We start from the raw sequence: 23,053 nt of genomic DNA, 5'->3' as shown, positions 1-23,053 counted from the left end.
TGATTTGTAAGGGGGAAAAATTGTGATTGAAAAACTTTAATAAAATATATTTTTTTAAAAAAGGAATTAATCAGGCAGAAATTGGATTTTAAAGCCCAAATTCTACCATCTCAATTAGTTTTTTTTAAAGAAGCTTAGATTTTTGTTTTGATTCAAATCAATTGTGAAATAATACAGCTATAATTTGCTGTATCATATTCTCCAGTAATTAGAATCATCATTGGTGTTTATATTTTATTGCCCTCCTTAGAATTGCCAACATCGAAATGACATGGTTAACTACTTCATCTGTCTGGGGTGGAGTCAGAATTTCCTTCCAATTAAGCATTGGACAGGCCACAACCAGTGCCTGCCATAAATTCTATGTCCTAGCCATTAATTCCATCTCCCTCTCTAGCCACTGTCTCAGGCTAAACCAAACTGTACAACCGTGGCATCCTATTCAACTCTGAGCAAGGTTTCCAACCCCGAGCCCTTTCATCAAGAGCTCTCATTCGCACCTTCGTAATATTGCCAGTTTTCGTCCATTTGTTGTTAAAACCTCCAACCAATGCCTTGGTTACCTCCAGACTAGACTACTGCAGGGCTCTCCTGGCGAGTGGCCCTTGAATCTGAACTCGTCCAAAACTCTGCTGCCAATATTCTAACTCGCAACATGTCTCACTCAGCCATTTCCCCTGTGTTGCTGGCCTTTACTGGCTACCAGCCCACCAAAGATTTCAAAATTCCATTCTGGTACTCAAATTCTTCCAGCTTTACAACCCTCTGAGAATTGCAGGACTCCTGTGCAGGAGGTGACTATTCGGCCCATCAAGTCTGCACTGATCCCTGCAAGACCACCCCACCTAGGCCCACCCCCTCACCCTTTCCCCATACCCTACTGTAGCCATCTAAAGTGGCCAACTCCCGATTTGAAATGGCGAACGGCAAAGGCTGATGGGAAAGTCAGCCAACAAGACTTTTTCCCCGGGTGGAACAAACCATTACAAGGGACATAAATTTAAGGTGAATGTTGGGGGATGTCAGAGGTAGGTTCTTTACCCAGAGAGTAGTGGGGGCATGGAATGCACTGCCTGTGGAAGTAGTTGAGTCGGAAACATTAGGGACCTTCAAGCAGCTATTGGATAGGTACATGGATTACGGTAGAATGATATAGTGTAGATTAATTTATTCTTAAGGGCAGCACGGTAGCATTGTGGATAGCACAAATGCTTCACAGCTCCAGGGTCCCAGGTTCGATTCCGGCTTGGGTCACTGTCTGTGCCGAGTCTGCACATCCTCCCTGTGTGTGCTCCAGGTGCTCCGGTTTCCTCCCACAGTCCAAAGATGTGCAGGTTAGGTGGATTGGCCATGATAAATTGCCCATAGTGTCAAAAATTGCCCTTAGTGTCGGGTGGAGGTGTTAACCTTGGGTAGGGTGCTCTTTCCAAGAGCCGGTGCAGACTCAATGGGCCGAATGGCCTCCTTCTGCACTGTAAATTCTATGATAATCTATGATTAATCTAGGACAAAGGTTCGGCACAACATCGTGGGCCGAAGGGCCTGTTCTGAGCTGTATTTTTCTATGTTCTATGTTCTAAGACAAAAAACAGCAGCTGCAGATTTGCTGTGTATTTACCTCTGCAAAAACCAGACAACATAGATACCAGTGACCATCAGCATAACAAAGTAACAGCCATCTACATACTGATGAGCAATCCCCGGGAACAATAAGTAACATTTTGACACACACAAAGCAAAGCCAGACTCCTCGGCGCCAGCAGGAGCCAACACAAAGGAGGTGAACGAGCACCTCAAGACCGCCCATCGATCAGGGAACCACTCCAGTATTGGAGAAAATCGAACCAAGCGATTGGGACAAAGTCCAATCACTTGGGATCAGGTACAGGGTCCGCCCCAAAAGGCTGGAAGCCCCTGGGGACTATAAGAGTTGAGCCCCAAGTTCAAATTGCTCCTCTTCTCTGCTCTCTTCACTCTTCAGCAGCTCCTCTTCAGCTCTTCTTCCTGCCCGGGTCACCCAGCAACACGAACCAACATTGACCGTGACCGGTGCAGTGAAGACCGACAATCGTAAGTCTTAATTCAACGCTCGCTACGAGGTAGGCGCTCCTAGCTACCAATCCGTACCAACTTGGAATCCCGCAGGCTCAGAACCCGAACGAAAGGCCATTTGTTCCCCTGACCTGGTGGGCCAGTCCAAAGTTAAGTATAGGCCTGTTAGTTGTAGAAGTAGCTTAGACGTAGAATTTGTGCATGAGTAGCGATTACTGTGTATAATAAATGTGCTTTGATTTAAATCTTACTAATCAGTGTATTGGGTCATTGATCATTACTCGGACTTGAACCTCGTGGCGGTATCATAAAGATACCTGGCGACTCGAGAGCAAAGGTAATAAAACAGAGCAATTGAACCAAGGAGAAAATCAGCAACACTACCCTGTACATCCCTGGACACCGAGGGGAAATGTAACATGGCTAATCCACCTAACTTGCACAACTTTTGACACCAAGAGTCAATTTAGCATGGCAAGCCACCTAATCTTTGGACTGTGGGAGGAACAGTCATTAATGAGATGGAATGCTGCCTCACAAGGCCAAGGTCCCAGGTTCGATCTGGGCTCTGGGTCACTGTCTGTGTGGAGTTTGCACATTCTCCCTGTGTTTGCGTGGGTTTCGCCCCCACAACCCAAAGATGTGCAGGGTAGGTGAATTGACTCCGCAAATTTGCCCCTTAATTGGAAAAAATAAATTGGGTATTCTAAATTTATTTTAAAAAAATTAATGAGTTGGAAGCCTAATCTAATGGCCTCCCGGGAACTGACTGGCTCCCCAGCGAAAGGTTGCGCAGACGCAGTTTAGCTCTCCTATTTAAAAACATGAAGCTAGCGCAATGGCTGCTGAGGGGAGTTGAACAGCTATTTTCAATTCCCGACATGCAGCCCAGGGGCACTGCAGCTGTGGACCAGTGCTCCGGGGGTGGGAGTGGGAGGCTCAGCGCTGTGGGGCCTACAAGCTACCCTCCAATATTTTGCATACCCATAACTAGGGCAACTAAAGCTGCTGCCCGTCAAGTCAGAGCCCTGTTCATGGTTTATATGCTGTAAGTCACTTTAATTCCCTTTGGCTGTGAGTAGCCTCTGGCTGCACAGCTGAAGGCTATTGCTAATAAGGAATTGGCCATGGTAGTTGTGAGAGCACTTTACAGCTGCATGTCGTGTTTGCTGCTTGCTCCTGCTGGTGGCTGCAAATGTCTGGAGGCTGCTGTTGCAGTTCCCTTCCTTTTCGGTAATCCGTAAGGACAATTATTTCTAAGATACCTGGGTCCTGGGACACCGGGCTGAGGGGGACATAGTAGTCCAGAAGGCAATCCAGTTTGAAGCAAGAAAATGCTGAGGGAACCTGGTGTATGACATTGATCCAAATGGGCCACCTGATGACACCATTGAAGAAATGCTTTTGCAAATTGTTGATGCTTTTGTTGGTGTGGTGAAGGCTGCATGTAACTGGCCACAGGTTAAACTCGCTGGAAGTCAAGGATCTTCAATTGCTCCTTGAGCACCAGTGGAATTTGTGCATGTCAGGATTTGGTTCTGGTGAGATTGGCCTGTGTGGAAGGGCCTGCACAGCTGCAGCTCCTGGACAGAGAATGGCACTGTTATGTGGAAGAAATCAGACATTGATGGACAGATCATTGCCACGACAAAGTTCTGATAACACATTCTCAGACTTATCTTCAGTTTCTGCTAAGGAACCTGCAAGCAGTGATACCGCGTGTTTTGTTTGTGAAAATGAGCTGATATATCTTTTTATTGGTTCCAATACAGAATGGTGACGTTCCTTGTTGTTTACTGGTTAGTGTGATATGCGGGCTTGGGACCCGGGGAGGAGGAGGACACCCACTACCTGTGGCTGTGAACGTCACCGAAGCCCTGAACCTTTATGCAACGGGTTTGTTCCAAGACTCGAGCGGTGAATTGCGCGGCATTTCCCAAGGCATAGCCCACAAGTGTCTTTGTGACGTTAACTTTGAGTTGGACCAAGTCCATCAAGATGCCCAGGCAGCATGGTTCTCCACCACTGCCGGGGTGCCCCAGGTCCAGGGGTGTAATACATGGCATACATCACCTCACACACACTGGAGCATCAGGGAGTGCACCCTTCTTATCTCGGAAGGGATTCATCTCCCTGAATGTTCAACTCATGTGTGACCACCACCTCCGAATCATTCACGTGTGCATGCTTCCCAGGAAGCGTGCATGACAACTACATCCTGGGACACTTGGAGATCCCCTGCATCGTTGAGGATCACCCCAGGATGATGGGTTAGTTCTTGGGGGATAAGAGGTACCTGCTGAGATCCTGGCTGATGATGATGGTGCAGAGGCCAGAGACCAATGCGGAGACCCAATATAACGAGGCTCATGTTGCCACCCATGCTGTCCCAGAGAAGTACATTGGACTGCTCAAAATGTTGTTACGATCCTGGACCACTCTGGTGGTGCACTGCAGTACACTATCCAAAGAGTCTCTCACTTTGTGGTGGTCTGCTGTGGCTTCTACAACTTGGCACAACAGTGAGGAGATGTGCTGGAGGTGGAGGAGGGACCTTCTGCCTCATCTGAGGAGGGGCTCAGAGGACGAGTCCGGGGAGGACCCTTGGGAGCAGCTGGAGAATGGAGGACAGGCCCCCCAAATTATGACTGCCAAGGGCATCAAAGGCCACGGGGCGCAAGACGCAGCAGGCTGCCTCCTCCTCTGATGCACATTCTGAGTATACACCTAGACGTAGCGGTATGGCACAGAAGATGAAGAAAATTGAGGATCACTGTGTGGGCACTGGGGGGTGAGGGTGGCATCATCTGTAGCTAGTGAGAATGGAGGTTTAGAATGTTCACTATTAAAACATGTTACATCTGATACATGTGAAGCCTCTGTCATGTTACCCTTCACAGCGTGCCAGCCTGCTCACTCACCCCAGCTGCCCTCTGTTCCCCCCACCCATGGTCACAGTGTTCCTACAGCAAGCGACCCTGATACAGACCCCATGTAGCTGGTGGGTGTGAGCGTGCTGTCAACAGAAAGACAGGAGTCAGACCTTGGCATAAACTGAAGAACACCAGATCTTGCGTCACAGCAGGGGTTATCATCACTCTCCTGCCTTGCATTGGACCCACTGACAGTACCAACACACCTAGGGATATGTTACACAGACCCTGTGAGGGTGGAACACGGAAGAGTGAAATGGGATGGAGGGGAATGAGGGTGGGACTGGGGGTGTGGAAGTCGGAGGTGCCGACCAACTTATCGGCGTCACTGGTATTGCCGTGCCATCTTGTTCTGCACGCTGACCTTGAGACACACCGGTGTCAGGAGGGGGGTGGGAATTTTAGATCAGTTGGAGACTGCCATCATCTCCCTGGTAGCAGGCTCCGGGTCAGCCTCCAGCGCTCCCTCCTCGCGGACGGTGCCCGTAGGGCCCTTGGAGCCCCCATGGGACAGAGAGGCAGCTGGGGTGAGCTCCAGTGGCCTCTGCGCCATCCGGCTCTGCCGGTCCTGGCAACTCCCCCATAGTGCTGATGCCCTCAGTAATGCTCCTCAGTGACTGGACCACACTCTGCAATGCCCCAGCAATGTCCACCTGCGTCTGGGACACGTCCCTCAGTGACTGGTCATGATGTTGAGGCCCTCATCGTTGGTCCACGGTGACCGAGTCATGTTTTCGACACCACCACTCTCAACGCTGTCGTCATGCTCCAGGCTTTCCACTGTGGTTGCCACCCTAGCATTGTTGGCCTCAGTGCCTTGCATTGTCAGCACCATCTCCTGCACTCATAAACCTTTGTGTCTCCTCCAATTGGCTATGCAGTGGCCGGACTGTCGCTAACATCCCCTCTGAATCTCACGGCCGTGCCCTAGTGTCTGCATCAGCTCCGGGATAACCTTGCCCAGAGGCTCAGCATCTGACTGGGACCTTGCTGGGTCCTGGGATCCAGCAGATCTCCGACTGCTGACTCCCTTGGATGTTCCTCCCGCACCTGATGTGCATCAGCAACTGTGTTGTTAGGGGAAGATGAGATCAGGGTATTGAACTTGATGATTAGCCAAGATCATAATGAATGGTGGAGCAGGCTCGAAGGGCCGAATGGGCTCCTCCTGCTTCTATTTTCTATGTAAGCTTGAGTGTGGTGCTCACCAGATTGTGCCTCAGAAGCCTATCCACTAATGTCGCCCACCGAGGTGTCTGTCTCTGTGCTGAATGAAGGTGGGAATGATAATTGTGATTTGTCAATGGTGGTCTCCTTGGAGCTGTCCTCAGAGGTGTTCTTTTGGTTGGTGGGGCCCCATCAGGTGGAGATCCTGCGAGAGAATGGTCAGTGAGAGGAAAGGATCATTTTGTCTGACATGAACTTGAGACAGGTCATCTGGGCGAAGGGGCAGTGGATCTTCACTTGTGCAGTGCAAGCCAACCTCACTGTCGGTGACTGCTCTCTCCTTGGCCAACCCCATGATCTCCAGGGCCTGTTCCTCAAAGGGGTGCGGACTCTGATGTCCTGAATCCCATCACTCCCGCCAGTTATGTGCCAACTTCTCCTGCAGGGGCACAGAGGGGGCTTTGTGTGCCGTATGCTTGATGCATCAGGGCAGGGTGGGGGGGAGCAGCCAGCTGCCGACAAGTTTGGGGGGGGGGGGGGTATCAGAGGTCGGTGGGTGGCAAGCGGGATTGATGCTCTGGGCTCAGTGTTAACTTACCCTTGTGGCCCAGTGGAGGTCATTGATCTTACGATATTGGACAGCGGTCCTCCGGCCCAAACTGACGGCTGCTGCCACTGCCTCCCAGGTGGCATTGACGGCCCTGTTGCGATGCTGCCTGGGAGTTGGTTCGGAGGGAGCGTTCAGGCAGGACAGCCAGTTCTGCCATAAAGCTCATGGGGGATCATTTTCGGCACAAAGTGCTATTAAATACGTACCGCGGTCTCACCGGCCCGGCTGTCGGGAAGCACCCGGGAAGCCGTGCCGGGCATGACACTTAGAACTTCTACTGTTAAAGCACGCCCTATATTTCTGTACCTTCCCGGTCACTGGGTCAACATTCTGGAATTTCCTGAGCACTGTGAATCATTACACCATATGGAATACAGTTGTTCAAGGCAGAAGCTCACCACCACATTCCCAGGGGCAGTTAGGGATGGGTACCGAATGCTGGCTTAGCCAGCAGCATCCACATCTTGTGAAAGAATGAATTTAAAAAAATGTTCTTCTGCAAATCTATTGATAAAATAACTACACAATATGCCACCATGTATTAACCTCAAATTTCAAAACAGTTCTGTTGATGTCTTGTCTTGTGGTACCCAACAGTTCAAAATAATCACACTTTTAAACTCTATTGTGTCCAGTGAGTCCACACGGGAGGTTAAAAGAAACGGTTTGTTTATTGAGCAAGAAACTATTTACATGTTGTACACAGGACCCGGCTGGGACGTCTCTGCTTGGCTCCCACTTGGGCCAAGCTTTCATACATAATGTGCATGGCTTAGCTGATGGAGCACCCCGCCCCTCGGCGGGGAACCTTATACTCAATGAGACTCACGGGGAGACTAATTGGCCCAACCGGATAGTTCTCGTGCAGGTTATAACAAACTCAAATGCTGGAGCTTCATGGCATGTGTTTCCTAGATCACAACATGTGCTGCAGACTGATAACACTGTTATTTGGAAACCCAGAGTGTCGTGCAGCAGTGAGTGATGTGATACTCTGGATACTTATGTATACAGTCGCTAGAACATATAGTTCCTAAATCATATTGGAATATTATTGCAATAAACAGTTGGTAAAGGCATACCAAAATGAATAATGATAAAATTCAGACAGGTGACTGTGCTGCGGAAAGAGGGGGCAAGGATCATCACTTTGGATGTTGAAAGAGTGTCTATTGGTCTTCTGTACAATTCCCCATTTTACCTAAAAGTCTTCCATTCACTTACTGTCCCTGCTTGCACAAAAAAGATTGCAACTTTAGGAAAATGATAGAGCCTTCTGGTGGGTGTGGAAAATTATCCAAGCAAGACCTGTCAAATTGGAAGAGATCAGTCTTCACGGGCGAAGACACCAGAACTCCAGGAGGCAGAGATGAGTGCAGTGGCCATCACTAAGGAGAAGGTGCTGGGGAAACTGAAAGGTCTGATGGAGGATAAATCAGATGTATTACCCCCAGGGTTCTAAAGGAGATAGCGGTGGAGATTGTGGAGGCATTGGTGATGATCTTTCAGGAATCACTGGAGGCAGGGTGGGTCCCAGAGGACTGGAAAATGGCTAATGTAACACCTCTGTTTAAGAAGGGAGGGAGGTAGAAGAGGGGAAATGATAGGCCAGTTAGCCGGACTTGTCATTGGTAAGATTTTAGAGTCCATTATTAAAGATGAGATTGCGGAGTACTCGGAAGTGCATGATAAAATAGGGCTGAGTCAGCACGGCTTTGTCAAGGGGAGGTCATGTCTGAAATCTGTTTGAGTTCTTGGAGGAGGTAACTGGAAGCTAGACAAAGGAGAACCTGTGGGCGTGTTTTATTTAGATTTCCAGAGGCATAGGAGCCTGTTAAATAAGTTAAGAGCCCATGGTGTTCAGGGTAAAGTACTGGCATAGATAGAGGATTGGCTGACTGGCAGAAGGCAGAGAGTGGAGATAAAGGTTTTTTTTTCAGGATGGCAGCGGTGACTAGTGGTGCACCTCAGGGGTCAGTGCTGGGACCACAACTTTTCACAATATACATTAACAATCTGGAAGAAGGTACTAAAGGCATTGCTGCTACTTTTGCAGGTAGTACAAAGATATGCAGAGGGACAGGTCGTATTGAGGCAGCAGGGGGGGCTGCAGAAGGACTTGGACAGGCTAGGAGTGGGCAAAGGAGTGGCAGATAGAATACAATGTGGAAAAGTGTGAGGTTATGCACTTCGGAAGGAGGAAAGGAGGCAAAGTATATTTTCTAAATGGGGAAATGCCTGGGAAATCAGAAGAACAAAGGGACTTAGAAGTCCTTGTTCAAGATTCTCTTAAGGTTAATGTGCAGGTTCAGTCGGCAGTTGGGAAGGCAAATGCAATGTTAGCATTCATGTTGAGAGTGCTAGAGTAAAAGAGTAGGGATATACTTTTGAGGCTGTATAAGGTTCTGGTCAGATCCTATTTGGAGTATTGTGAACAGTTTTGGGCCCCGTATCTAAGGAAGGATGTTCTGGCCTGGGAAAGGGTCCACAGGAGGTTCACAAGAATGATCCCTGGAATGAAGAGCTTGTTGTATGATGAACAGTTGAGGACTCTGGGTCTGTACTCGTGGGGAGTTTAGAAGGATGAAGGGGTATCTTATTGAAACTTACAGGATACTGCGAGGCCTGAATAGGGTGGATGTGGAGAGGATGTTTCCACTTGTAGGAAAGACTAGAACCAGAGGGCACAATCTCAGACTAAAGGGACGATCCTGTAAAACAGAGATGAGGAGGATTTTCTTCAGCCAGAGGGTGGTGAATCTGTGGAACTCTTTGCCGCAGAAGGCTGTGGAGGCCAAATCACAGGCCTTTAAGACAGAGACAGATAGGTTATTGAATAATAAGGGGATCAGGGGTTATGGGGAGAGGCAGGAGAAACGGGATGAGAAAAATATCAGCCATGATTGCATGGCGGAGCAGACTCGATGGGCCAAGTTGTCTAATTCTGCTTCTATGTTTTTGTTCTTCTAGAGGGGGAGGGGGTAGAGAAGAGGGGCAGGGGAATGTACCCTTACCAACTAGCAGTGTATATCACAAGGAGAAAAAGAGTAGAAAGACAAAGTGTCTTGTCCACACTTCAAAACAATACCTCCCACAAAACTGTGCATATTCCTTAGCCAAGGTAAAACATTTTACCCTCTTAATCAAACAATTAGCAGCAACTCAGGAAAGAGCAAGGACAAAGAATAGAGTCAAAACATTTTGAAATTTGTGTTCAAACAACTCTCTCCAATTGCACTATTTGCTAAGTAATCCAATCCCCATCTTTTCTGTGCACATTATAGAATCATTGCTGCAGCTAACAACTTAGCTAATTGGTAGGTTAAATAACAACTGTTCTGTGATCAAACTGATCATGACAAATGGGAACAGAATGCTGACAAAACTTTGGTAGAAGCATGCAGAGTAGAGGAAATGGATGGTGGGAAAGTTGATGGACAAGATGTGCTAGAAAGACTCAACAGGTTTAAAGGGGATAAGCCACTTGATTTGGGTGCCTTGCATTCAAGGTTCCTAAAGGAAGTTGAGGTGGAGATGTGGCACGAATTTGTCATAATCTTCCATTCTGCCCTAGATGCTGGGATGTGCCAGATGATAGGAGAGCAGAAAATATGAAACCCTTACTCAAGAAAGAGTTTTGATTATTTTGGTCTTAACTTGAGACCAGTCAGTTTAACCAGTGGTTGGTAAGGATTAAGAAACATGTCACTGAATGGTGGAACAGCTCAAGGGTCGAATGTCCTACTTCAGTCCAATGTTTAATAATCATGAAAAATCACCTGGCAAGTGGAGGCGCTTGAATTCAGAAAAATGGATTTGTAAACATCAAGAAGTACTCCAATGATCAAACTGAATTTTTTGAAGTAGCAGAGAAGAATGGAAAGCAATGCAAATTGCCTGTATTGATTTGAAGAAAACGTTGGATAAAGTACCACAAAGAAGGCTGGCTAACAAAACTGAAGTTTATGGAACTGGAAGATACCGGTGTCAGCTTGGATTAAAGAATTACCTTTACGACAGAAAACAGCGAGTTGTGATAAATGGTTATTTTTCAGACTGGGGATAGTAGGCAGTCGTGTTCTCCAAGGGCCAGTGCTAGGACCACTGCTTTTCTTTTTCAATACATAAATGACTTGGATGTTGGAATACAGAATAAAACTTCAAAATTGGCCAATGATACAAATCTTGGCAGTGTGGCAACAGTAAGGATGATATTATGGACTGCAACAGGGATGATCATAGAATCACAGAATCCCTACAGTACAGAAGGAGGCCATTCAGTCCGTCGGGTCTGCACCAACCCTCTGAAGTGTGCCCATTTCCCCGCCCTGTCCCCTTAACCAACCTAACCTGCACACTAAGGGGCAATTTGGCATGGCCAATCCACCTAACCTGCACTTCTTTGGAATGAAAGGGGATACCGGAGCAAATGAGGAATCCCACGCAGTCAGGGGGAGCAAATTCCACATAGTCACCCACGGCTGGAATTGAACCCCGGTCCCTGGTGCTGAGAGTCAGCAGTGTGACCCACTGTGCCGCCGTACCACCACAAATGATAGATTAGCAGAATGCGCAGACAGGAGGCAGATGGAATTTCATGCAGAAAAGCGTGATGAGATACATTTTAAGAAAGTAATAAGGAGATGTAATATAGACCATAAAACGCAGGAGCAGAAGTAGGTCATTTGGTCCACTGAGTGGCAGAGTTCTAAAAGAACAGAGGGACATGAGGAATTATGCGCATAGATCCTTGAAGGTGGCAGGACATATTGCGAGAGTGGTCAGCAAAGGGATCTTGAGTTTATAAATAGAGGTGCTGGGTACAAAAGCAGGGAACTTACACTGAACCTTTAGAAGGTTGTAGCTAGGCCTCAACTAGATAAATGCATCCAGTTCTGACACCACACTTTAGGAAGGATGTGAGGATTTTTGAAAAGGTGTAGGGGAAATTTACCAGCATTCTCTTAGGAATGAGAGATTTTAACTACAAGAGATTGGGTTGGTGAAGCTGAAGTTGTTCTCCTTGGAGCAAAGCAGGTTGCAGGGAGATGAGGTTTAAATGGTTATGACAGGTTTGGATAAGGTAGACAAAGAAAAGCTGTTCCTGTTAGCTGATTGTACAAGGACTAGGGGAACAGAGATTTATGGTTTATGGGGCAAGAGTTATATAGGGGAATGCGATGAAGAACTCAAAGAAAAACACAACAAGTGGTAATGGCATTTGGGGCAGCACGATAGCACAGTGGTTAGCACAGTTGTTTCACAGCTCCAGGGCCCCAGGTTCGATTCCCGGCTTGGGTCACTATCTGTGCGGAGTCTGCACGTTCTCCCAGTGTCTGCGTGGGTTTCCTCCAGGGGCTCCGGTTTTCTCCCCCAGTCCAAAGAGGTGCAGGTTAGGTGGATTGGCCATTTTAAATTGCCCTTAATGTCCAAAAATGTTGGGTGGGGTTACTGGGTTACGGGGATGGGGTGGATGTGGGGGCTTAGGTAGGATGCTCTTTCCAGGGACCAGTGCAGACTCAATGGGCCAAATGGTCTCCTTCTGCACCGTAAATTCTATGATCCTATGACCTACGGTAATAGTGGAAGCACAGGAAACCAGGATTACAGGAATGGAGGGGGGATGGCATGCAGTTGACTGGGCTGTTCTACAGAGCAAGGACGGACTCAACAGGTGTTAACTTAGCAAGTTGATCATCAAATCAGCGATGAGGTGGAGACTCAAAGGTAGAGCTCGGCATTCTGCATGGATTGCAATTCCTTTTGGTAAAATAGAGAACCTAAACTTCCAGTTATTGAGAATAAACAATGTGACGGATAATGGATGGAAAGGGCCACCTGGTATTTCACGGTTATGTTCCCCAAATATTGTATAGAACGTTTATGAAATGTGTTGGATTCCTCTGGCTGAGAGGTTTCCCAGACTCCTTGGCATAATAAAACCAATTTGGATAAAATGTTTCACTTTACATACAGGCCACAAAGGAAATGGTCTTGCACCAAGTTGTACAAAATATACAAGCTCCTTCCTTTGCAACAAAATTCAGGAGAAATGTAAAAGCACTTCGCCATGAGTGCAATGCCCAAAATGAAAGGCTGCAAACTCCATCAGGTTTTCCATATTTACCTTGGTTTGGAACCAAGGCCTACTGCAGATCGTAAAACTATAAATCATGAATTTAAACATCAAAATTCTAGCTCCACAAATTTAAATTTCTGTGGAAATCACAGCTCACGAAAAGATAGGCATCCAATGACATGTCTAGAAGCCCCCTACTTTATATTCAAAATGTCATGGACTGCGCCCACTGCCCCCACCCGAGGGCTTTCAATGTAAAGTTCTGCAGCTCTAATTTTCATCCTACAAAGTGCACATGATTTATGGTAAGGGGAAGGAGAATTAGAGGGGATTTGAGGAAAATGTTTTCACATAGAAGGTGGTGGAGATCTGCAGCTCACTGCCCGAGAGGGTGGCAGAGATGGTAACCCTCAACATTTACGAAGCATTTAGATGGGCAGCACGGTGGCGCAGTGGCTAGCACTGCTGTCTCATGATGCCGAGGTCCCAGGTTCGATCCTGGCTCTGGGTCACTGTCTGTGTGGAGTTTGCACATTCTCCCCGTGTTTGTGTGGGTTTCGCCCCCACAACCCAAAGATGTGCAGGCTAGGTGGATTGGTCATGCTAAATTGCTCCTTAATTGGAAAAAATTAATTGGGTACTCTAAATTTATTTCAAAAAAGCATTTAGATGAGGACTTGAAACACCACTATATAAAAGGCTACGGGCCAAGTGCTGGAAAATTGGATTAGAACAGAATCATAGCACCGAGGTCCCAGGTTCGATCCCAGCTCTGGTCATTGTCCATGTGGAGTTTGCACATTCACCCCGTTTTGTAAGGGTTTCGCTCCCACAATGCAAAGATGTGCAAGGTAGGTGGATTGGCCACACTAAATTGCCCCTTAATTGGAAAAAATTAATTGGGTACTCTAAATTTATATTTAAAAAAAAGAATAGAATCATAGAATTCCCTACAGTGCAGGAGGCCATTTGGCCCATTAAGTCTGCACCGACCCTCCAAAAGACCACCCTACCTAGGCCCACTTCCCCACCCTAACCCTGTAACCCCATACAGTGATCATGGCCAATGCACCTAATCTGCATTTCTTTGGACTGAGGGGGGAAACTGGAGGACCCGGAAGAAGCCCGTTCAGATACGGGGAGAACATTCAAACGCCACACAGCCACCCAAGGCCGGAATCAAATTTGTGTCGCTAGCGCTGTGAGGCAGCAGTGCTAACCACTGGCCAGCCTAGACACAATTGGCTGCAGGGCCTCTTTTGTGGTGTAAAACTCCCCGACTCATTTGGGTTCCTGTTGAAGTTATTCTGCTGGGAGCTGCCCACACATACTGCGCCTTATCCTGTGAAGAAACACCTTGGTGGCACAGGGAAGCTCTTGGCCCGGCAATCACACATGGTATGGGTTGCTCCAGCACTGTAGCTGATTCTACTCCAGCACCAGGCTACCTATTTAGGTGGATTTCATTGGAGAAGTGTACATCAAGACCACAGTTAAATTTGGCACTCCAAATCCAAGTCCCTGATTCAGCTTGGAAACCAAAACGTAAATAAGGTCATACTATCTGAGGAAATTAGTGACATGAAAAACCTCTCAGCAACAATGGAAGAATGTTATTCCCTCTCCTGCCGCAAATGCTTCTTCTATCTGATCATCATGCCTGGTCAAAGGATGCGTAGGAATTAGTAGGTTTTGTTGATGGGAAAAAGGGAAGAGCAAGAAAAGAAAAACTTACCATGTGCTTCCTCTTGACCTTGCTCTCCCGCAATCCTTCCCGATTCTTCTGGCCAGCACATTCCATAATGCAGCTCTTGGATTGTTGCCGTTCTTTGCTACACGATGATGGGATTCTTGACAGCAAACTTAGATCGATTTTTACTACTAATGGCCAGTGAACTTTGGTCTCGCTAACTGGGGGCAGCAAATCCTCAACACGGCTGGCAGGCAAAGCCTGATCTGCGAGGACATAGTCATTTACCAGATTGACTGGTTTACTCAATTTAGTCCTATTTTCCTTTGGGGTGGCTTTACTGGTGCTACTGCTGTTTTCTTCTTTTACCTTACCAGCAGGTTTATTAACATTAGAGCGAATTTCCTCCCTAACTTGACTGTCGGGCTTCTCGATGCTGGTCAGTGTTTCCTCCCTAACCTCATTAGCAGGATGAAGGAGGGTAGTCCTGTTTACCTCTTTGGCATCCATGACAGGTTTGCTAATATTAGACTTGTTTACATTCTTGACCTCAGTGGCAGCAGATTTACGGAAGGTAGTCCTGCTTTCCTCCCTGGCTGGTTTACGGATATCAGCCCCATTTTCAACATATAGCTGTTTCTGGGGTGCAGAGGCTGCAGGAGGCAAACGACAACATGAAGATGGCTCATCTTTGTTGGAACATTGATCTGTGGACAAAGAGTCTCGATCTACAAATTGCTTGGATTTGGGAGCATTCTGGATGAGACCCTTGTGCTTTTTCCTTTCAGATGAAATCCTGGCTGAAGAGTCAGATTGCCTTTTCTCACTAGGTCGATGTCCAACTTTTATTTTTACTTTTGCCTGCCCCGTGGAAGGTTGGTCTTTGTCACCGTGTGTGCAAGGTTTACTTTCAACTTTAACTTTGTGGTTTGCTTCAGACACAAGAGTTTTAACAGGTTTACTCGATTGCTTTTTACTAACAGTTTGCTGCTGAGTGTTGCTGCCATGCAGAGCAGGAGTGTTCTGGTGTTTGCTTCTGTTCAGAGATACTTCCTGTGTAGTTTTCTCTGTGCTAGAGCCAGTACGGTCATGACCCTCCTTTGTTTCAGCTGCCTGGCTGTCCTGGGAATTGTGCCCATTCAATAACTCACTGTGGCCGTCAGAAGGCATTGGCGGCTGGCTCGGATTTATCCAGTTATTAAGTTGCCATTTGTTTCCTGGTGAAGGGTCAGGCTACAAAAGAATGCACAAGATCGATAAATAAGTCAGCTACAATATGCATGTCAAACACCTACCGGCATTTAAAAGAAAAAAAACACACTAAAAATACAATTCAAATGGCAACATTTACAAACTGCTACTGCATTTGTTAGAACTTTTATCTCTCTCATTGTGCCAAACCAAAGGAAGCATGTAGATGGTGGACAGTCCACAAGTGCCCATTTCCAAAGCAAGCAAACGGGTTGGATTTGTCATTCCTCCAGCCGTGTGTTTCTCGGCGGAGCGCCGTTCGCTGGCGGTGGGATTCTATCTTCCCGCCACTTGTCAATGGGATTTCCCATTGTAACCACCCCACCCTGCTGGGAAACACACAGGCGGGAGTGCATTGCCGGCAGGAAAACAACCGGAAAATTCTGGCCAATGGATTGGAGTTTCTCCAATTTTGGTTGCTATTTTATTGGAGTTGCACTAAAACCAAAGTTGAATCGACTTTATTAGTTATTAGTGAAACCCGAAAAGAAACCTTGAAAGGACAAACAGAAAAAAATACTCTATGCAATGAAGAGAAATAGGAGAAGTGAACAAAAATCAGAGTAATGCCCTACTTATAGAGGCAAGCCCGAGTCAAACAGATGTATAATCCTGCTCCTGGTTGCCACTATAAATATAAAGCAAATGTCAGAACTGGAGTAATGTGGCTTCAACTCATCATTTTCCAATTGCAGTAAGCAGGAAAACAAGGTTGGAATATCTGCACAAACTTTCAAAAGCAGCTCTGTTCTATTATTTAAGCACTATCAAACATTTGCACCAGAAAGGCACCTCGGCACAGTTTTTTTTTTTAAAACCCCGATTTTTTTTTGCATTGCCATTCCTTAGAGACAAAACTTGGTCTTAAATTAGATGCCATCATGGAACCGATTTAAGAAAGGAATTTTTTTTTTTTTTTTTTTTTTTTAAACTGTGCGTACGCATTTAGGAAAGCAATTCCAAAAAAGAATTAGAAACACATTATGAAAACGTGGAGCCAGGCTGAAACAATTATCCTTTGATTTGAACACTTTCCCCTCTTTATTGCAAGGAAAGCAAAAATTACATTTATAAAGTGAAAGTTTTGACCACCCGTTGGATCTCTAGTAATATGGCTAACAGAGAGATAGTCCACGTTTTGGGACACGGCTGTGACATTTATTTGCTAATTTGATGCACCCTTTAAAGGCCGCCATTCTTAACATAGAACATAGAACTGTACAGCACAGAACAGGCCCTTCGGCCCTCGATGTTGTGCCGAGCTTTGTCCGAAACCAAGATCAAGCTATCCCACTCCCTGGGATGCTCCATGTGCCTATCCAATAACCGCTTGAAAGTTCCTAAATTGTCCGACTCCACGATCACAGCAGGCAGTCCATTCCACACCCTAACCACTCTCTTGAGTAAAGAACCTACCTCAGACATCCCTCCTATATCTCCCACCCCGAACCTTATAGTTATGCCCCCTTGTAACAGCTACATCCACCCGAGGAAATAGTCTCTGAACGTCCACTATATCTATCCCCCTCATCATCTTATAAACCTCTATTAAGTCGCCTCTCATCCTCCTCCGCTCCAAAGGGAAAAGCCCTAGCTCCCTCAACCTTTCCTCATAAGACCTACCCTCCAAACCAGGCAGCATCCTGGTAAATCTCCTTTGCACCCTTTCCAATGCTTCCACATCCTTCCTAGTGAGGTGACCAGAACTGCACACAATATTCCAAATGTGGTCTCACCAGGGTTATGTACTTGCAGCACAACCCCACTGCTCTTAAACTCAAGCCCCCCTGTTAATAAACGCTAACACACTATATGCCTTCTTCATGGCTCTAACCACTTGAGTGGCAACCTTCAGAGATCTGTGGACACGAACCCCAAGATCGCTCTGTTCCTCCACATTCCTCAGAACCCTGCCGTTGACCCTGTAATCCGCATTCAAATTTTTCCTACCAAAATGAATCACCTCGCACTTATCAGGGTTAAACTCCATCTGCCATTTTTCGGCCCAGCTCTGCATCCTATCAATGTCTCTTTGCAGCCTACAACAGCCCTCCACCTCATCCACTACTCCGCCAATCTTGGTGTCATCAGCAAATTTACTGACCCACACTTCAGCCCCCTCCTCCAAGTCATTGATAAAAATCACAAATAGCAGAGGACCCAGCACTGATCCCTGTGGTGCACCGCTGGTAACTGATCTCCAGTCCGAAAATTTTCCATCCACCACCACTCTCTGTCTTCTATGTGATAGACAGTTACTTATCCAATTGGCCAAATTTCCCTCTATCCCACACCTCCTTACTTTCTTCATGAGCCGACCATGGGGAACCTTATCAAACGCCTTACTAAAACCCACGTCTACGACATCAACTGCTCTACTTTCATCTACACACTTAGTTACCTCCTCAAAGAATTCAATTAAATTTGTGAGGCAAGACTCACCCTCACGAACCCGTGTTGACTATCCCGGATTAAGCTGCAGCTTTCCAAATGGTAATAAATCCTATCCTTCAGGACCTTTTCCATTAACTTACCAACCACCGAAGTAAGACTAACCGGCCTATGATTACCAGGGTCATTCCTATTCCCTTTCTTGAACAGAGGAACAACATTCGCCACTCTCCAGTCCTCTGGCACTATCGCCGTGGACAGTGAGGACCCAAAGATCAAAGCCAAAGGCTCTGCAATCTCATCCCTTGCCTCCCAAAGAATCCTAGGATATGTCCCATCTGGCCCAGGGGACTTGTCGACCCTAAGGTTTTTCAAAATTGCTAATCCATCCTCTCTCAGAACATCTACCTCCTCCAGCCTACCTGTCTGTATCACACTCTCATCCTCAAAAACATGGCCCCTCTCCTTGGTGAACACTGAAGAAAAGTATTCATTCAACGTCTCTCCGATCTCTTCTGACTCCATGCACAAGTTCCCACTACTGTCCTTGACCGGCCCTAACCTCACCCTGGTCATTCTTTTATTTCTCACATAAGAGTAAAAAGCCTTGGGGTTTTCCTTGATCCGACCCGCCAAGGACTTCTCATGCCCCCCTCCTAGCTCTCCCAAGCCCCTTATTTAGCTCATTCCTTGCTACCTTGTAACCCTCAAGCGACCCAACTGAACCTTGTTTTCTCATCCTTACATACGCTTCCTTTTTCATCTTGACAAGACATTCAACCTCTTTTGTGAACCATGGTTCCCTCACGGCCATTTCCTCCCTGCCTGACAGGGACATACCTATCAAGGACACAAAGTATTTGTTCCTTGAACAAGCTCCACTTTTCATTTGTGCCTTTCCCTGACAGTTTCTTTTCCCATCTTATGCTCCCTAATTCTTGTCTAATCGCATCATAATTACCCATCCCCCAATTATAAACCTTGCCCTGCCGTATGGCCCTATCCCTCTCCATTGCAATAGTGAAAGACACCGAATTGTTGTCACAATCTCCAAAGTGCTCTCCCACAAACAAATCTAACACTTGTCCCGGTTCATTACCCAGTACCAAATCCAATGTGGCCCCACCTCTTGTCGGCCTATCCACACCCTCCTGCACACACTGTACATTCTTACTTTAAAAATTCAGCCGTTCTTCTGTTAAAGGTAGCCATGATATGGAGATGCCGGGGTTGGACTGGGGTAGGCACAGTAAGAAGTCTTACAACACCAGGTTAACAATTTAACCTGGTGTTGTAAGACTTCTTCTGTTATAAAGGTATTGAGGTGTATGGAACCAGGCTAGGATTGCCTGGCTCCACCCACAGTGGGGGATGCAGTGGTCCAGCGAAAGATTGATTTTTAGCGGGACCAGGCAATCCTACCCCAAGGTGAGTCAATGGAGTTGTTACAGATCAACCATGAACTAATTGGTTGGTGGAACAGGCATAAAGGGCTGAATGGCAAACTCCTGTCCCCATGTTCCTATGTTCTGAATTGCAGTTACCCACTTATAGGAAATGTCAGTCTTCTGGACAAAGACTTATTTTGGTTTCCAAAATAATACATTGCTTTGCATCTGGAACAATGTGGAAATGTACTACATGAAAGAGTAGCCACTCTTACGTAAAATAATTTCAAAAGGTGAGGTGCAAAGCTGAATTCTGAAAATTAGGCACAAAAAATGAAATTTTACATTCTGCAAACTAAGGAGTCACTTCCCCTTTGGAAATAGAACTTACCTGCTATAACTAATTCTAGTGCAGTAACTAGTTGTCAAGATGTAAAGTTTCTGCTGCTGAATCAAATTGTTATGTTTCAAGGCAGCTAATTTGTTTTGTTCGACAAGGAGTTTTGCTATATTGTAAAGATTGACCTTCTCACCCATCACAGTAGCACTGTGGTTAGCACTGTTGCTTCACAGCACCAGGGTCCAGGGTTAAATTCCCAGCTTGGGTCACTGTCCATGCGGAGTCTGCACGTTCTCCCAGTGACTGCATGGGTTTGCTCTGGGTTCTCTGGTTTCCTCCCACAAGTCCTGAAAGACGTGCTTGTTAGATGAATTGGACATTTTGAATTCTCCCTCTGTATACTGGAACAGACGCCGGAATGTGACGACTAGGGGATTTTCACAGTAACTTCATTGCAGTGTTAATGCAAGCCTACTTGCGACACTAATAAAGATTATCGTCATAGAATTTGGTGTCAAGAAAACAGAGGCTCAAAGTCTCAATATTCATTTTTCAACTTTTGTTTACTGCCTCTCATACCTCAGGCGTTGGAGCCCTTGATGTTCCTTCACTGTCGCTAGAGCTGCTTTCACTCTCTGTATCAGAGCCAGAAGAATTCTCAGATTCGCTCAGGTTGTTTAATTCACCACTGGAATGTCTTGATACCACTTCATCACTCTGAGAAAGCGAGGAAACACTGGAATAATGAAAAAATTAAGTTGAGAGAGGATAAAGAATATTGCATGTGGTTTTCAATGTGGTTACAGCTACATAGATCCATAAAAAATTTTGAAAATATATTGTAGTTTGTTTGGCAGGATTTATGATTTTTTTTTATAAACAAAACATTTTTATTGATGTTTTTAGTTTTAACAAATAATGTAACAAAACCACAGGAATGGCACAGCTCAGCAGAAATGTCTCAACATGCATTGATACAGAGGGTAACAGGAGAACAACAATTTGGCTGACTCAATACAATCATTAGACTCAACTTGGTGCCTCCAAACGCACCACCAGAGAACAAGGGAGAAAAGTATACAGCCATGAAAACATGGTAAAATGGTGCACACCTTCCCACACGGCAATTGCTCACAACAACCATGAGAAATCAGGATAGGTTCTTCACGCCATCCTCGGGCGTCCATTGGCACATATCTCCCATGCTCCATCAGAGGCTCCAGTGACACAAGGTACCCTCCTTCCCTCAGATAACAGACCCACCTGTACCCCTGCGGGAGCCAATCGATGATTTTTTTATACCCACCATAACAAAAACAGGAAAGAAAATAGGAAATTCACAAAAATAAATTCTGAAATGATATTTTACATATACAGGGTGGCACTATGGCAAGCACTGAAGCCTTATAGCGCCAGGGACCTGGGTTCAAATCCGGCCTTGCGTGACTGTGTGGAGTTTGCGCATTCTCCCTGTGTCTGCTTGGGTTGCCTCCGGGTGCTCCGGTTTCCACCCACAGTCCAAAGATGTGCAGGATCGTGGTTTGGCCATGCTAAATTGCCCCTTAAGTGTAGAAAGGTTAGGTGTGGTTACGGGAATAGGGAGGGGAGTGGGCCTAGGTAGGGTACTCGTTCAGAGGGTTGGTGTAGACTCGATAGGCTGAATGTCCTCCTTCTGCACTGTAGGGATTCATGATTCTATGATGTACCACAAAACACAACGTAATCTCTAACCCATGCACAGTACCGTATGATCATCATTTCATGCATTCATAGAGAGGACCAGCAGCTAACATTCGGATTATAGTCAGTATGGTCAGTGCCTCCCAAGAACCTAATCGAGACAGTTTTTTTTTTAAAAAGGGAAAACTACCAGGATCAGGGCGTCTCGGGATGAAGAGGACCGAGATACAACCACCACAGGTCTGTATTCCTCCAGTACATGCCCACCACCATCTGACAAAGAAGAGAAAAGGCTGCTCATTCAGACAAAAGAATGTCCCAACTATAAGTTTTGGGGAGGGGGGGGGGGGGAAAGAGAAGAGACAGGATATCAACCACAGGACAGGGCCTGACTCAACCCCACACCCTTATGTGCTAAGGAGTCAATAAACCAAGGATACCTGGCAACACATCAAAACTCAGCCTCTCAGGACATCCCTAATAAGTGCCTTTGAGAAGGGATGTCCCAAGCATAAGGGGCCAACAGGATACCAGCCACAGCATGAGACCTAGCCTAGTCCTGCGCATTCTTACACCAAGGAGTCACTAGCCCCAAGGCATCCAGAACACACCAAATCCAGCGGGCCCCATTCCTCACTAACCACACCCAGGGCAACACACCAACCCCACCGACACTGGAACAATCACATCAGTCTCATCCAAGGAGACCCCACTACCGAAGAGAAGAATAATCATCAATACACCCAATAGTTGATGTCTTGGGAGCAGGGCCAATTCCCTCCCCAGCGATACGCTAAGGAATTCCTCCCCCAAACCCAATAGACCAAAACAAGACTTGTAACGACACGCTGCTCACCCAGATAAAGAGAAGAACCCCCGTATGGGAGGAATGCCCAAATTAACCCAAGAACATAGGACACTAGAGCAGCACTGGACACCAGGGGACAGAGCTGTGCTGCCTCAACAGAGACAAAACACTGCCTCCCCATGGAAGACCAAACTACAACAAAGAAGATATTCAGGAAAACACTATACAAGACCACTTGGAGGAGGGCACTTAACTCCCCCATCAAGCCTTCCCCTGAACTGAAGGGTGCCAACAATGCAGAGGCATAGCATACAGACTCTTACCTCAACAAATCGAGCAAGGATTAATTGACTACACCCAGGCCTGCTCATTTTCCCCGAGTCCAATAGCTCAAACGACATCAACCACAAGGGAGAATCACAAGGAACCCCGTCCTCTCCAGGATACATGATCTGTTCGGTCCTTCGGAGATAAGCACGGCTTCTCAAAATTCAAAATAACAAAATAAAAATAAAAAACTGAGACAATTAGCTCTAACTGGGGGCTTTCCTCAATCCAAGTGAGGGCCACCACACCAACCCTCCCAACACCCCGCTGTGGCACGACTCACCTTCCCTATAAATAAGGTAAGGGGTGTCTAAAATGCACTCCCTCCTCATAAACG

General features: G+C 46.5%; 1 protein-coding gene across 2 annotated transcripts in view; it reads right to left on the bottom strand.

Annotated features, from left to right (window-relative positions):
- Positions 1–23,053, bottom strand: part of LOC140408708 (AF4/FMR2 family member 4-like) — a 249,897-nt gene that overhangs the window by 37,939 nt on the left and 188,905 nt on the right. For both annotated transcript variants that reach the window (XM_072496296.1, XM_072496295.1), the window contains exons 10-11: positions 20,481–20,637; positions 14,577–15,764 (exon numbers count right to left, since the gene is read on the bottom strand). In XM_072496296.1, the coding sequence (XP_072352397.1) occupies positions 14,577–15,764; positions 20,481–20,637 (1,345 nt within the window). The remainder of the gene's footprint in view (positions 1–14,576; positions 15,765–20,480; positions 20,638–23,053) is intronic.

The sequence above is a fragment of the Scyliorhinus torazame genome, chromosome 3, assembly GCF_047496885.1.
Source record: "Scyliorhinus torazame isolate Kashiwa2021f chromosome 3, sScyTor2.1, whole genome shotgun sequence".
Classification (NCBI taxonomy): Eukaryota; Metazoa; Chordata; class Chondrichthyes; order Carcharhiniformes; family Scyliorhinidae; genus Scyliorhinus; species Scyliorhinus torazame.
The sequence above is the reverse complement of the archived record's forward strand: the minus strand, read 5'-3'. Positions and strand labels throughout refer to the sequence as shown.